This window comes from Fusarium phalaenopsidis (genome assembly GCF_050370095.1).
Source record: "Fusarium phalaenopsidis strain FUZ10S chromosome Unknown contig_32362, whole genome shotgun sequence".
NCBI classification, from domain to species: Eukaryota; Fungi; Ascomycota; class Sordariomycetes; order Hypocreales; family Nectriaceae; genus Fusarium; species Fusarium phalaenopsidis.
Genome location: NW_028145385.1, coordinates 97,312 through 113,659, shown reverse-complemented (window position 1 = coordinate 113,659; position 16,348 = coordinate 97,312). Strand labels below are relative to the sequence as shown.

The 16,348-nt window shown below is 51.0% G+C and overlaps 4 protein-coding genes across 4 annotated transcripts; 2 read left to right on the top strand and 2 right to left on the bottom strand.

Annotated features, from left to right (window-relative positions):
- Positions 1-155: 155 nt before the first annotated feature.
- Positions 156-3,447, top strand: LRP88_14452 (glycosyltransferase family 2 protein; the record flags this gene model as incomplete). Its single annotated transcript, XM_083250797.1, has 8 exons — positions 156-440; positions 490-927; positions 980-1,261; positions 1,310-2,075; positions 2,128-2,304; positions 2,381-2,687; positions 2,736-2,842; positions 2,891-3,447. The coding sequence occupies 8 exons, from the start codon at positions 156-158 to the stop codon at positions 3,445-3,447; spliced, it is 2,919 nt and encodes a 972-aa protein (XP_083093429.1).
- Positions 3,448-3,911: 464 nt separating this feature from the next.
- Positions 3,912-4,949, bottom strand: LRP88_14451 (glycoside hydrolase family 62 protein; the record flags this gene model as incomplete). The annotated part of the gene is made up of 1 exon (XM_083250796.1): positions 3,912-4,949. The coding sequence occupies one exon, from the start codon at positions 4,947-4,949 to the stop codon at positions 3,912-3,914; it is 1,038 nt and encodes a 345-aa protein (XP_083093428.1).
- Positions 4,950-9,021: 4,072 nt separating this feature from the next.
- Positions 9,022-12,697, top strand: LRP88_14450 (uncharacterized protein; the record flags this gene model as incomplete). Its single annotated transcript, XM_083250795.1, has 5 exons — positions 9,022-10,147; positions 11,150-11,656; positions 11,714-11,930; positions 11,984-12,286; positions 12,334-12,697. The coding sequence occupies 5 exons, from the start codon at positions 9,022-9,024 to the stop codon at positions 12,695-12,697; spliced, it is 2,517 nt and encodes an 838-aa protein (XP_083093427.1).
- Positions 12,698-12,884: 187 nt separating this feature from the next.
- Positions 12,885-15,148, bottom strand: LRP88_14449 (uncharacterized protein; the record flags this gene model as incomplete). Its single annotated transcript, XM_083250794.1, has 4 exons — positions 12,885-13,609; positions 13,666-13,952; positions 14,005-14,574; positions 14,628-15,148. The coding sequence occupies 4 exons, from the start codon at positions 15,146-15,148 to the stop codon at positions 12,885-12,887; spliced, it is 2,103 nt and encodes a 700-aa protein (XP_083093426.1).
- Positions 15,149-16,348: the final 1,200 nt, after the last annotated feature.

The following is a 16,348-nucleotide window of genomic DNA, read 5'->3' as shown; positions in this document are numbered from 1 at the left end:
TGGGTCCTTGGGAGCTGGCCCTTGGAGGCATCCTCGTGTTATCTCATGTCCATATAACGGGTCTTTAATCTCTGGTACTCTGAGCTCATCCTCATCACAACAAGCCGATCCATCCTGACAATCCTCGTTGGCCTCTTGTCTTCACTTCTGCCAAAATGAGCACTCCAATTCAAGAGCCCGCTTTCAGGGGCCAGGAGCATCCAATGGATACCCCCAAGAGGTTCGACCAAGACACCTTGGCCGCCCTCCAGGAGGTTCGAGGATCATCATCAGGTTCCACCACCCCTGACCAAACACGGCCTTCCAGCCTCTCCTTTCCTCCCCGGCCGTACATGCCCAGCCGATCTCCTTCTGAGTTCAAGCCTCGCTCACGGCCGGCATCGATTGCTGCCTCACGGCACTCCTTCATGGGCGACTATGATGCTCAAGACCCCACCATGGTAAGACTCAACTAGTTTTGAATTTTGCAACTTTGACTGATCTCTTCAGATTGCCAAGTATGTCTCTCGAAGGGCAACACTTCTTGGATGGTTCGACGAACCTGTTGAGACATCCGTTGTCAATGGGCTCTCCCTCACCGGCGTCGCCGTCAAGAACGATGGGGGCTACGTCTTCCAGCCCATCGATGTCGATCCCCTTCTCGCATCGGTCGTGCCCAAGCTCGACGCCGAGGCAGTCATGTCCATCTCCTCGGAGATGCTGATCAGCATCATCGACTCCATCCCCCCTACCCAGAGATCGCTCGTCTCTGATGCAACCGGTGCCCGCATCCCTGTCGTGCCTACGCTTGAGGATGTGACCCCTGAGATGAGCCACTACTCACGTGCCTGCATTGCCCTCCAGGAGCGTGTTGTCATCGTATGGTCACAGGACCCAAAGGCCATCATCAACGTGACCAACCACGTGCAGCGGGAGATTCTTGACATGGTAAGTGCCGGTACATACCCTCAATACCATACCAGAGACTAACCCTCGCCAGGCCCAAACCCCTCTCGAGGAAGATCCCATCAACGGACGGACCCCTTCGAGCTTCACCCAACGCTCCTCCAGCACTACACCTGTCCCTACTCCTGCCCTCGTCCGTGGTGGTCTTGATGAGAAGAATGAAGTCTTCCAGCGTGCCGTCGCCCTCGAAGAGAACGAGGATCAGAATGAGGATGTTGAAGGTACACCTGTCCGGCCCAAGCTCAAGATGCATGCCTTCAAGATCAGCTTGGCCATCATGTTGGTCATCATCACCCAGTCTTTGGGTATCACCAAGGTACGTCGGCTGTCTCCTCACTAAAAGTGCCATGCTAACATTTGATAGTTGCTGAACGAGTACTACTGGGACGGCCGCATAGCCCGTTTCGGCCTCGTCGCCACTATTCCACCCCTGACCCTCTTCTCCCTCTTCTTCTTCATCGTTCTCGTCACCAGTCTCTTCCAGCTCTTCCTCCCCGTCAGCAACTGCCTCAAGAACTCGCGCTTCCACTCTGCCATCAAGCCCAACCCCAAGCGACACCGCGACTATGAACTGCCTCACATCACGATCCAGATGCCTGTCTACAAGGAAGGTCTGAAGGGTGTGATTGTGCCTACGATGATCAGTGTCATGGCTGCCATCGAGTACTATGAGCAGCAGGGTGGTACCGCCTCTGTCTTCATCAACGACGACGGCATGCAGCTCATCCAGCCTGATCTGGCTGAGGCTCGCAAGGCTTACTACCGCGAGAACGACATCGGCTACACTGCCCGTTTGCCCAACTGCAAAGCCCCCAAGAAGAAGGGCGGTCTTCTGTCCTGGTTCCGCAAGTCCGAGAAGTCAGTCGGAGATGACGCTGAAAAGGAGTGGTCGCAGATGTCGCCCCAGGAACGCTCCAACAAGATTGGTTTCCTGCGCAAGGGCAAGTTCAAGAAGGCTAGCAACATGAACTATGGTCTTGCCTTTTCCAACCGTGTTGAGGATGAGATGGTCCGCTTGGCTCAAATCGAGTGCGAGCAACGTGGATGCACCGAGGCAGATTTGACTGTCGACGATGATGACCTGCTGTACCAACAGGCCTTGGCCAACATGCTGGCCGAGGATGATGGACGTACTTGTAAGCAGCAGCTCACCATTCTTGATACTTTTACTGACTACTGCAGGGGCTGAGGGTAACATTCGTATCGGCGAGCTCATCTTGATCATCGACTGCGACACACGTGTTCCTGTTGATTCTCTCTATTACGGCGCCCTGGAGATGCACGAGAGCCCTGAGGTCGCCATCCTCCAGCACGGATCCGGCGTTATGCAAGTAGTCCACAACACTTTTGAAAACGGCAGTAAGTTCCACGCCTTGTCTCATACTTCATCCGCTCACCCCTATAGTCACCTACTTCACCAATGTCGTCTACACAGCCATCAAGTACGGTGTCGGCTCTGGCGATGTCTCTCCATTTGTGGGCCACAATGCCTTCCTCCGTTGGAAAGCCATGCAGAGCATCGCCTTTGTTGATACTGATGGCCAGACCAAGTGGTGGTCCGACTCTCACGTGTCAGAAGACTTCGATATCAGTCTCCGCGTCCAGATGGCAGGCATGATTGTTCGTCTTGCTACATACCATAACGGCGGCTTCAAAGAAGGTGTCTCTCTCACGCTATATGATGAGTTGACTCGCTGGGAGAAGTACGCATATGGGTGCAACGAGCTTGTCTTTCACCCTTTGTAAGTGATGCAACGCCATTATAGTGTTACTCGGTGCTAACTCAACAGCTATCAATGGTTCTACAAGGGTCCTGTAACCAGACTGTTTCTTCGCTTCCTCTGGAGCAACATGCCCATCACAAGCAAGGTCACGATTACTGCCTACATCTTCACCTGTAAGTGTAATCCACGATGCTCAACAAGAACGATACTAACATCATTAGACTACGCGATTGCCTCTGGTCTCGCCCTGACAACTGCCAACTACATCATTATTGGACTTTTCCCCGATGAGCTTGATCACCTGTACATGCCCTCTTGGGGCATCTGGCTGTCCCTCGTCGTCGTCTTCAACGGCCTCGGTTCTCTAGCCTTCAGCATGGTCCGTCATCAGTTGAAGGAAGAGGTCTTCTGGCGGGCTCTCCTCCAGGCCATCAAATGGCTGCCCTTCCTCATCATCTACTTTGGTGGTATCAGCCTCAACTGTGCCAAAGCTCTCATCTGCCACGCCTTCAGCATCAACATCGAGTGGGCTTCTACTGCCAAGGAACCTGGACCCAGCGGTTTCTTCATTGGTCTCGACAAGATGATTGAGAGTTTCAAGTACACCTGGCTTATTTGCATTGCCCTGGCGGCCATGATGATCTACTTTGCAGTCGGTGCGCCTTGGGGATACACCATCACTCCTGGGCCTCATTCTACTGCCATGGTTGCTATTGTGCCCTTGGCTATTCAGATCTCGAGCGCCTTCTTCTTGCCTCTCACACTTGGCTTGAACTGATGACGGAAAGGGAAGTGGTAAATAGAATGTACCGGAGGCACATACAAAAGAATTAGACTTAGATTAATAGACTTAATATCGTCCTGGGTCCGCATGCTTCCCTGCGAGATCAACTTGATGCACCATCTCTGGCGGACTCCCTCATTGCAGTTGCGAGATCCAAGACGGAAGTCAACTATTACCGCGATGCCTTACAGATTAAGCAGCCTTCGGTATTGAACTGGGCAGGTACAGATCATAACTCTTAGGCAATGTTAGTCCCTTTATGCGAAATGTTCCAGTGGTCTCTCAGAACAACTACTCTCCGGCTTAACATGATTGCCGTTGGGCATCGAATGGAAAAGACTTCAGTAGTTAACTCGCGCATTAATGCCCCGCAATTTAATTATTAATCTGCTACTTTATTCCACTTCTCAACTTGAGAAAGCTAACTACACTCCCTGACCGGACCTGTTTGCAACCCATCAAGAGCTGCTCTGGGTGATAAGACCCAACTTCCATGGCAGGGCATTATACTCTCCAGAAGCGCCAGGGTCCAGACCCTGGTAGAGAAAACGCATGCCGTTGAGGCTGATGGTCAATGTCTGATCAGTCTTGGTGCGGACCACCTCTCCATGGCTAATACTTTTGGTCCAAACAGTTCCGCTGAAGTTGACATTGTTGGAGCGAGCAAAAGGGTTCTCCTCCGAGTCAGCCAGGCCAGTCCATTCGCCATCGATGTTTGATGCTGTCCAGGAGCGGAAGTACCGTGCACCATCGCTCCCGATGGCCTCTACCAGAAGAAGGTAACCGCCTTCCTCTAGGGTGTAGACGCACGAAGCTTCGAATAGTCTGTTCGGGTTGGAGTCGGAGAGAGCAATAGCCGTGTTATCCATGCCCTCGGGGAAGTTCTGAAGCGTGGTCGAAGAACGGTAAAGCTGGCCATTGTCGTCGGAAGAGAAGAGGTGGCAGTTCGTGGAGTCGCAAATAACCCACATATCAACCCAGTTACCATTGCCAATGTTCTGCTTGATAATGTCCGGCTGGGCAGAGTAAAAGTTCTTAGGAGCGCTCCAGCCAGCAGGGTTGCTGATATCCTTGTTGGTAGAGTAGGCAGCGTTGCCATTCTGGTAGACCAAATACCAGAGGCCTTGCGGCTCAAAGAAGAAGACTTGAGGAGCGGCACGGTAACCCTTGCCGATGGGAGTCTCGTCCAGGTAGTGAAACTCTGTATCGCCTGCTTTTTCAATATCTGTGAAGGAGAGATAGACAAGGTTGTACCCCGACTGCTGGGCCGTGCTAGCGAAGACGTGATAAGTGCCATCTACCTCGACGACGGTAGGATCTTTAATGCCAGCGATGCCTCGGCCGTCATTCTTAGGTGCAATGAGGGGTTCGGTTGAGGTCCATTGGAAACTGCTGGGGATGCTGGGTGACTGTCGAGCGGCTTTGCAGTTTTGTTTGGGAGCTGCGGCAGCTGAGCTAACAGCAAGGCAAAAGGAAAGAAGTTGAGCCAGCAACATCATGAGATACCGGGGAGAAGGAAGAAACAAGAAACGGAACAGCGGGAGAAACAACACCTGGTTGAGACACACAGCGGAGTGCAGGATGCATGGAAAACCCGACAGTTAAATGTCATTTTAAAATCATCCCCTAAGTTACCTTATCGATTCTAGACTCTTAGTGGAACGATTGGTGGTGTGCTTAACTTGCAACATCTGGGAAGGACCTGAAACACCGTATTGACAGCTGGCCACGGAGAAATCAGCAATTCAAAAGCAACACATGCGGAGAAATTATCCCGTTATTTGCTCTCTACACGTTCTCCCATTTTTATTTTCCCATCTAAGCCAAAAAAAAAAAATCGGATCAAAGTTTGATGGAACCATGCATTTACTTTGGCTGCGAAAAGAAAAGGGTATCTACAATGTCACTCACACAAAGGGTCCTTGCTCGCTTCCATCAGATGTGTTACCCTTAGTTAATCTACTTCTATTGAATTCAAGACGTGAGGTTTTGCAGATCATACACTCCTGACCAACAGTTCACGAACCAACAACATGGCGTGTGCTCTACAACGTCATCCCGGAGCTGTTTCATGCCCCTGCTCTATGAAACATTGCCTCATCTGATCAACCTACCCACTCGAATCATCTTAATAACATCAATGCGCCAGTCAGACTTTGTTGTTTCAGATCCGTCGGCTCCCAGGGCCGGAATCCCTTGTCTCTATCCCACATTTCAGGTCATAGTATCATTCCCCTATTTGGTGCACGATATAGATAGTCATGGGGATCAACTTGTGTCTGCCACATTTTAACAGTAATTAGTCCTCTTCTTGGCCGTGCCTTCACCAAGAAGCTCTTGTGGCGCTGGTATGAGCTGCTCAGGCCATGTTCACCAACATGGTTGAAAATGATGCCTAGTCAGCTCAGCCGCAATGCTCAGCCACCACCCACCCCCGCTCCGTGTTTTGCAGAGCAGAACAGAGCATGGCGACAAACTCTCTCGCCCAGTTTTCACATCATCGTCCTCTCTTGTCTACCGATTACTAGTTTCAAATTTCCGCGCTTGAAACCACTGCCAACGCTTCCAGAATTCGGTTTCCAACGAGTCGTTGTCTTGGTCCGACTCAATGAACTATACAAACCCTCACTCGTGCCATCATTGCGATGGCATCATCCTTTCGCTCCCAGAAGACAATCCCGATTTATACGAAATCGTAGAGCCCAGCCAATCCCTCCTTTTACTTCGAGTACTAAGAACACTGCTAAGCAACAACTCCATCCTCGCAGCCCTGGAGCGGACGTTTCTTGTCGAGGTAGACGACGTGCAGATCGCCCATGCCGTCTCTGATGGGTGTCTTTTTTATGAATTCGTGTCTTCCGGATTGAAGAAGCTACGAAAACCTAGAAAAGTTGCCCAAGCGACATCATTCTCGAATAACGCCAAGGAGGCGCATGGTAGTGACAGCCAGAGACCACCTCGCTTCTGGATCGGTATCAAGCTCGATGACGATGCTATCGAGATCAGTGCCTTCTACAATACCACGCGTGGTAGTATTACAAGTGAGAGTTTGAGACACGAAGTTCTCCACCATTGCGTTTTCGGGGTCTTCGCTGAAGGTCAGTATGTTTTCAACGAATCGCCCACTCTCCCGTCAAGACTCCAATAGTGTAGCGGCTGCTCTCCGCCAGATGCTGGCTATGACACTGACATGTATCAGAAGGGCCTGCAGCCGACAAGTTCGAGTCAATCGCGAGCACAAATGTATCCTGCGAAACATCATTCGCCCAGGCACGCAATTGGCTGCAAGATTGTGTCCAAAATCATGTCGAATGTTCTCGCCTTACTACAAGAAGAAGCTTCACGCCAACCAGGCTAATCAAGATTACTACTCGTCAAGAAAGAAGGATACTTCAGTTGACAGAGTCACATGGGGAGCAATTGCCATACGCAGCCCTGTCCTATTGCTGGGGAGGAGAGCAAATTGTTAAGACAACAGCGCAAAACATCCTCCGCCATCGGACACGGATCAATTTCCAAGATCTACCCCAAACGATCAAGGACGCAGTGGTCGTGACAGAGAATATCGGTCTTGAACACCTCTGGGTTGATGCGCTCTGTATCATTCAGGATGATGAGAGTGACAAAGCCTGCGAAATTGACCTCATGGGGCACGTCTACGAGAATGCTCAAGTCACCATAGCAGCTTCGAGAGCGGAGAGAGTCCAAGAGGGGTTCCTGCAGGACCTTATACCATATGGATGTAACAAACAAGACTGGGTCTTCAAGATGCACTATCGTGATCTGGCAGGCCAAGTCAGTCCTGTGGTCATCGCCCCAAAGCTTTTCCGACCGCCGATAGACTATCTGTCGGAAAGAGCTTGGGCTTTTCAAGAACGACTGCTCTCACGTCGGATACTCGAATATAGTGCCGCTTGTGTGCATTGGACTTGTCAGTCGCACAACGATTGTGACAGACGAGGCGGAAAGTGTTCTGTTCAAGAGCTCAAGAAAAACACCCAAATCTCTCGTGGTCTATTATATCGCAATGAAGCTGTTACTTCCAAAAGGTGGCATACGCTCCTCGATGAGTTCTCGAAACGGTCGCTTACTCTTCCCGGGGACCGCCTTCCAGCCATAGGAGGTATCGCCGAGCGGTTTGGCCTCCAGTCAGAGGATCGGTACCTGGCTGGCATCTGGCAATCTCATCTACCCTCAGGGCTCCTCTGGATTGTTGACCGATATGTGATAGGATCGACCCAACCCCCCCCTTCGGCCTATGTTGCCCCATCATGGTCCTGGGCATCCACAATACGCCCTATTAATGGCCATGTTTTTGTCGATTCTGGAATTTCCATGGTTGACATAGTCAGAGACAACATAAGAGCTGCAGCGGAAGGGGCTACTTACGGAAAGGTTATCTACGGCAGTCTTACGCTACGTGGATTCGTCACACCCGTCGATTGGAAATTGCCACAGGAAACGGAGAGATACAGCAACGGTACTATTTCCAGTATTCCTTCCATTAGCATCCACAGAGACGGTGCAGAAGCAGGCTTACTCGCAGGTGGCATAACCACAGTCCATGCCTACCTATTGGTTCTCGTGGCGAGCAGCGACATCAAGGAGGTGACTGGTTTAATTTTGCGTCAGCATTCCGATCAAACATATCTTCGGATGGGAGTCTTTCATGTACCTTACTGTCCGGCAGATAAGAAAAAGTATCCAAGCCTAGCTCGCAGTCTTTTGAGCAGCAGCCTGGAGGAGGAGGTCACAATTGTATGAACAAGCTGCGCTGGCTCCCAGGCTACACATCGAGGGTTACAAGCGTGGTAATTGTGGCGGAGGTTAAGGCCGGGGGGACTCGCAAATTGGGATTAGGTGCTCGGAATTCGACGCGATGGCAGGTAACCAGAGGCACATGAGACTGGACAAGACGCCGGCGATGAGGGACTGTTGACTGTAAGCTATGTATCTACGAGAACCAAACTACTTTTTCCATCAAGTCATCTACCAATGCTTAACCTAATCTGCTATTTTAAAACTAATTTAATGGACTGCCTAGACGTAGCGCCAGAACTGGTCCAAGTCAGGGTCTCACGTGCTTAAGCGGACTTTGGTCCCCGTCCTCGTTTTACCCCGGAGCGGCGCTGGAGCAAGTGGGTCCATGGAGTTTGGTCTCCGTTCCGGCGGGACCGGTCGCATCCCCGGACACGAACCGACTTGGCTTACCGCCCGGCCTCTTTGTTCAATACAATAATGCTGACCTTAGTACCCAGAGCCTTGGCTCTAGGCTCCGCTCCTGCAGTACGCATGAACCACTTAGAGTCCCCGTCATCGGATGTCGTTGTGTTCTTGTCTCTTTCATCCTCCGAACAAACTCATGGGGTTTGGTCCCCGTTCACACCGAGGTTTAGTCCTCCAGCCCCAAGATGAGTCCATCATATTCTCGAGACGTCGTGTCTGTCGTGGACAGTCCATATTTCTTGGGACTTGCTTTGGGATATAAAAGCATCACGGTACACCTCCAGTTCACCGTGTTTCAGTACACATCACAATCCACCCTCCCCCGTTCTTTATTCAGACACAATGGCACCTATCAGCACTCAAGCCTTCTCAGAAGAGGCGGCGTCAGTCGCCAAACAACCAAAAACTACTTCAGGCTCGCCCACCTCAAACAAATTCGAAATCTTTCGACGCCTAGTACCACTCGTTGCAGATGAGAACATCACTCATCTCAACGCTGGTTTCATGCCACCTTCAAATCTCGTCGTTCACGAAGCCATTGAGAACTTTTGCTCCGAGTGGCTACATAATCTTTCACCCAAGCCGTTTTGGAAGTCGATTGTGGAAGATGCCCGAGCTTTGCTTGGACGATGTATCTGCACCGATCCAAAGAACATCTCCTTTACAAGAGATACCACTGAAGGAATGGGCTACTTCATGCACAGTCTCCAGCTAAAGCCAGGTGACAACGTTGTTATCCTAGACTGCGAACATCCCAACCAGGCTTACGGATGGCTCTCACTTCGATCTCAAGGCATTGAAGTTCGACAAGTTCCGACAGATGCCGGCAACAACGACTTCTCAACATTTGCAAACGCATCCACCTTTGAGCCGTTTGTGGATGAACGAACTCGATGCATCGGTATCAGCTCTATTATGTTCCACAGCGGTCAGAGGAACGACGTAGCGGATATCTGCGCCAAGTTCAGACCCAGAGGCATCCATGTCCTCGCCGATCTGACGCAGCAGGTCGGCTTTGCCAGTGTCGACGTGGAAGCTCTTGGTGTGACTGCTGCTGCATTCAGCCTTCACAAGGGACTCAATTGCCCACTGGACTTCGCGGCTCTCTACGTCTGTCAAGACTTTATCGACAGCAATGATCCAGTCCCTCCGATTGTGGGTTACGGATCTCTGGACTTCCCATCCGAGGACTTCTTGATCTCGGATGACCCGATCGCGTTTCATCCATCAGCCCGAAGATATGACCATGCCAATCTCAACCTGTTAGGAGCGACAGCGGCAAAGGCATCCCTACAATTCTATCTCGATATCATGGGACCGGATGACGTAGAGGAGCACCTGTACAGCCTCGGAGACGCTTTAAGGGGAAAGTGCAACGCCATCGGTGTTGAACTTGCGGGCCCGTCAGAGCGAGAACACCATGCGCCGCACTTGTATATCCTCAAGTTGTATGGGGATGAATGGGCAAGTCATTTTGAATCTCATGACGTTTCTGTAACTTGCTTCAGGTGGGGTGTCCGAGTTTCGTTTGGGTTCTATAGCAACTCTCACGATGTAGAGAGATTAGTAGATGTCATCCAGGCTAGATTAGAGATAAGTCTCGCGAGTGAGACAGAGTCTGATGCCTCAGAATAGAGCAAACTCGGACTCGGCATGTTTTTTTCAATGGATATAGATAATAGAGAGCGCAATTTTCCGATTCGTCGACCATTCGTTCAAATTCCTCGCATATACTAAGCTAAAGGTATTTGGCCACCTTCCTCCTTGGATCGAGATCCGACGTTGGGATACCAGTCGAGATAAAGCTAAGGCCGAAGTTGGACTGACTCGAACTTTCGCTGATAAACTTATGACTCTGCTTCTCATTAAACGAACTTACGTCATCTTGAAATCCTCTTTTCCGCACGTGATGGTCAAGGCGCACTTATCTCTTCTAAAGGGCCCAGTTCAATGGGTTCGCTACCACAGACAATACCCACTGAGATGAAGTATCAATGGACACCACACAAACAAATGCCACTAGAGAAAAGAAGAACCTCTCGTAAGTGACTTTTGTATACTTACAAGAATGATGTCTAATGCCCCGTAGCTGCAAGAGGTGTCAATATCGCAAGGTTCGACAATAGTGGCCCCAATCGTCTCACTTACTCGCTCACTCAACTCAAACAGCTAAAATGCTCTCGAACAGAGCCATGCCAGAACTGTATCAAAGCAAGGCACAGTTGCGAATACAGCCAAGTGGATCGCAAAAGACGTCCCGCATCTCATGACTACGTCAAAAGCCTTGAAGATCGAGTCGCATGGCTCGAGTCCTTCATCACCCAGGTCCAAGTGGCATCACCAAGAGAGAGAGAAACGCTGCTGAGCACAGTCTCATTTCGCAAACAATCGCCAGTCAGCAGTTTCACGGCGAAAGATACAACATCTTCCTCAGATTCAACGACTCATGTACAAGCCGATCTCCAACTAGGCCTCGACGGCTCCCTCATCTATCACGGCGCAACAAGCATCTACCGCGCGCAAACAGTCAACCAAGCCCAACTGGCCGTAAAAGACGCAACAACCCAGCCTCCCCTCTACACAGGTTCCGAATCCAATTTCGCACACGTCCTGGAGCACTTTGGGATCAACATAGAAGACGAGGTCATTGCGAAGGCGCTCATGCAGTTCTTCAAGTGGCAGTACCCTCAGTTCATGTTCATCTACCGTGAGGGGTTTTTACAGGATCACTTTGGAGATCGAATCAATTGCAAGTATTGGTCTTCGGCGCTACTTTTGTCTATTTGTGCGCTTGGGACTTTGATGTCGCCTGATGAAGAGGATCGAAGGTCGAGTGAGCAGTTTTACACGGCGGCGGAGAGTATACTCATGGTTACTGGTCTTACGAGACCGTCTATTGTAACGGTGCAGGCGTTTCTATGCCTTGCTTTTTATGAGATTGGGAGAGGTAATCTCTCCAAGGGCTGGGGATTCTCTGGTAAGCAGTCGCATGTGCATCCCAGGCTCACCGTCCTCTCATACTGAGCCCACGCAGGCATCGCCTTTCGTATCGCCCAAGACATGGGTTTCCAGAAAGACCCAAAGAACTGGATCTCATACGATGCGTCATTAACCACGGACGAAGACGTCGAGATCCGCAGACGCATCTATTGGGGATGTTACATCTCAGACAAGCTCATCAGTCTCATCCTTGGGCGGCCTGTGTTTCTCTACTACGACGATGCAGAAGTTGAGCCGATGGAACAGCAACCGTAATGCCAATCCCTCTTCTTACTCTTGTTATTGCATGCTGACCATGTTCTAGTGATTACCCCGAACTCAGGCCATGGCGCTCCGTTGGCTTCTCAGGAAGCGACAGCGAATTGACCAAGATCGGGTCCATGGTTCCATACTACCGTGAACAGATCCATCTTTCAAGAGTAATCGAGCGCATGCTATGCACACTCTTCTCTCCAAGATCAAACATGGATGGAATGAGCCGCAGAGCTTGTCTGGATACACTCAACATCGAGCTATGCCGCTGGAAGGCAGCATTACCTGGCCGCGCAGAGTGGAATAAATGGGAACCCATCGATACACCACTCATTCCCAGTGTCGCTATGCTTCAGTCAGTTCCCTCTCCTTTCGGTCAATCAGGTCGTTTACAAGTCCCAGTCTCCTCTTCCACAGCGCCCGTATAGCTCTCAACTTTGACCAAGCCCTCTCATCCCTGCCCACGGTAGCAGACCAAGCCTCTCGCGAATATTGCCTTTCCTCAGCAGAAGATATCGCATCAATACTGCGACGATATCGACATCAGTATGGCCTTCGTCATGCCCCGCTGATCCTCGTCTACGGCGTCGTTCAAGCCAGTCGGGCGATGAACACTCTGGGCGTCCCCGCAGAAGCCCAGCCATTGATGCAGGCGCTTGGGGAGTGCACCGTTACTTGGAACTTGGCGGAACAGGCCAGGGAATTTATGGTACAGAAGGCTGCTGGCTTGGGATTGGAAGGAATTATGAGGGTAGCGGATATTTGACACGCATCACCAACTTCATCGTCCCGATGTCCATTGAAGCAATATCTGTAATTCATGAAAACTATCGTGTTCAGTGCTGTATCGCACACACATTCCTCGCCGGCTTCAGAGCGCAGCGGATATTAATACTATAACTAAAAGTACAAGCAGGCACAGCCTGCATCATCAAACCATGCCACCTTTTTCTTCATTGCTGCTGTCCATTAAATCCCGTAAACCCATTACCCATCCCTTCAAAGCCTGGCTGCAGCTGGTACATCTGAGTCGCCCAGTTCATGTTCATGTACTCGGTTTGCGGCGTCATTCCACCTGTCGGCATGAATTGATCGGGGAGGATGGTGCCGTCGCCGACTTGTGAGTAGAGCACGCTATTGTTCCAGGCGTGGACATCTGCTGGGGCCATCGTTGTTGGCATGCCCATCGGTGTCATGGAGGGTTGACGCATCAAGTCATCAAGGCCGCTCGATAGAGTGGTCGTTGTAGGTAAGACCTCGCGCACCGTCTCGGGGATTTGACTGCTTCCCCTCCTCGCAACACCACGAACAGTGCGCACGCTATCCCTGTGGTTGAGCCCAGTTCCCATCATACTGCCGCTCTCCTCTGACCCATCATCCATGACCACTCCAGAGTCTGGTCGAGGTAGGATACCGCGGCCCTTCCGCTGGACGACTGCTTGCGCAGCCTGCGACCGAACAATCTCGTTCTTCTTGTTGCTGCGGTTGGTGTAGGGCATGCTCTGCGCGTTTGTGATGCATTGGTCAAGAGTCTCCATGAAGCATTGGAAGAATTTTGTGGAGAGGGTGTCGAGGGTTTGTTTGTTCGAGATCAAGTTGTGGAGCGAGTTCGTGAGCTGAACAAAGGCCTGTTCGTAGTTGGCGGCGAGCTCAAAGTGCTCAATAACAGGTGTGTATTCTAGCGCAAGTCAGCAACTCGTTTGTTGTCTAATTGTTGTCAACAAGGCATCTTACCATAGGGCTGAATAGCTTTGTCCTCGTCATCCGGAAACACAATGTTCCAGATTTCCTTCCATTGAACTTCAGGAGAGGTACCGCTCGCTCGCTTTCGGCTCAGCAGCTTGGTGGCCGTGCTGGGGTCAATGCCGCTCTCAGCGTCATGATCCGCAATATCACACATCAGCTCCTTAGGCAGTCGTTGGTGATCTCGCAGTTCCTTTCTCGTCACAAAGTCGCGGTTGCATCGATCGCAGACATAGGATGACGGGTCATCCCGCTTGTGCTGCTTGACAATATGTTGTCTGCTGCGGATCAGCTGTGGTTCATCAACAAGAATAACCGAGTTCAACTAACCTGAGCTCTGCAAACTTGGGGAAATATGTCATGGCGCAGCTGTGATGATCCCTCACATTAAACCGATGCGGATTGCGCTTCCTGAACGGGCAGCTCAGGCGGAGATTCTCATCCTCCTTCGGGTTCGGTCGAACACGCTTGGTCGGCAGATATCCCGAGCCGTCGCCGTCGCTGAACTCATCTCCTTCATCTTCACGCCTGACCTGCTTCTTCCGCTTGCCGCCTCGTCCACCCTCCTGAGATGGCGTCGAAGACGACGAGCTCGAGGTCGACAATGTGTGTGATAGTTGGCCATCAGATGCTGACTGCCAGATGTGCTGACTAATGTCTTGAGCGAAATTGGCGACGAGGCTCTGGACCTTGTCTGGAGAGATTGATGCCTCGCTGAGATCGACTCCATAGATGAGTTGAAGGGTGTAGTTGAGAACGAGGTTGGCATCCTCCGGCGACACATCTTCCTCCGCTGCCTCAGACCCTTCCTCGTCGGCATCGCAATCCGGTTCATCCGAGTCACGCGATGAGGTTGGCGTCAGAACCCGCTCCTCCTTGACTGGCGACTCTGTGAGAGGGCTAGGACTTGTTTGAGCGACCTAATCATCTCAAAAGCATTGGCAAATTCTTACCTCACAGGCGCAGGAGGCTCTTGGATAATGGCAGGCCTCTGTTCCTCATGCAGATTGCGAAGCTTGAGCTCAAACTGGTCGGGGTAGCCGGTGACAATGGCGCCGTCATCCTCGTCATTGACAAAGGTCGAGCATGTGCCGCTGGAAGGATTATGGCGATGACAAATGCGACTGATGGGCCTTGAGCCGTCGAGCGTCGTGGCAGCAAACTGCTCGTGAATCGAACTGGCGTAGGTGGTGCTGATGGGGCTGGCGAGGGTTGACAGCGAATGCGTCGTGGCAGAGTCTGGGACGTTGGCGGATGAGATGCTGCTCATAGAAGACTCTGTAGGCGAACGAAGACGAAATGCGCCGGGCGTAAAGTGAAGGCTCTCAGGGAGTCGCTTAGCTACTCGCGTGTCGCTCCTAAGGTTAGGGAACTTAGAGACGGCGCCGTCATTATGTCGCCCTGTCGCCTCTCGCACCCGAAGCGGGAGATGGTGAAGGCCTGTCTCGCCGATGCGACCGTTCTGGTCCGTCATTTGAAGCGGCTTTCAAGAGGTTTTTCAAGAGGTGTTAAAGCGATGGTGATGCAGGTCGTTTGGATGATGACGATAACCGAGTCGAGAGATGAGACGAAAGGTAAGAAACACTTTAATCAAGTTGAAACAGCATAAACAATGCTTTGCTGCTGCCACTTAATTGCAACTAAGGTTGCACCAAAAAAAGACAAGGAAATGAGAATGAGCGGCGATTAATGGGCAAGAAAAGAGGAAAAGGGAAATCAAGGAGTGAAAGATTGATTGTAGCAGAAAAGCTGAGATGAAACACTCGAGTTATCTAATAATAAATAAATTAGAAGAGGAAGAAAGAAAGGGAGCCGGAGAGGGCGATGCATCCCCTCCGTCATCCTTTGATGCAAGGCAGGGGAAGAAAATGATAAGACATCAGTACCTACAGAATCTGGAACGCATCCGTCCCTGGGACAGCTGAGAAGGCATTATAACATTATCAAAATATTCAATGGATATTTGGGGGAGTAAATATTCTTCCTCTATTTTTCCCATAATTTTTAAACTTTTATTTGAATTTACTTTCCCTAAACTTCAGAATATTCGACCAGAGTTCCCTTCTCACGATGTCGTCTTTATTTCATCACCCCGCAATTTGGCCCCCAGAAACACCTCCAGCGCCTCAGGGCAGGCTGCCTCGCCTACTTGAAAAAAGCACCTCACCTCTGCACGTCACAGGAGGCCCCTCCGCCCTGTATATCTAAATCCCTGCACTCGCTCCACCGTCAGGGGCCACCAAAGGGGCAAAGCTCCCTGGTGATCGCGTTGTCCTCGGCATCTGATTCGCTCGTGATGGCCGTTGTTGCATGGGCAGTGTCGCTTCCAGGCAGGCGATACGATGGTGCTGGTCAGCCCTATGGTTCGCCCTGGAGGGGAATTTGGGGGCCAAAATCTGGTGCCGTTTGATAGATGTCGCCGTCATTGTCAAGACAATCGTTTCAGGTTGGCAGGAGACTATTGAGATGAGGCCAGATGTGTCATGTTTCACGCCATCAATTGCTGCCATTGAATGTCATTTACCTCCATCTGAAGCTGTCAGCAAGGGAGTCATCGACAATCACCACCCTGACTCTAGGGTGAATAGCGTCAAACATGAGGCAGATTTCATGGCGCACAAAGGGACCCAAGGCAGCAATCCACGGGACAATAGCGTCAAATTATTCCAAGTAT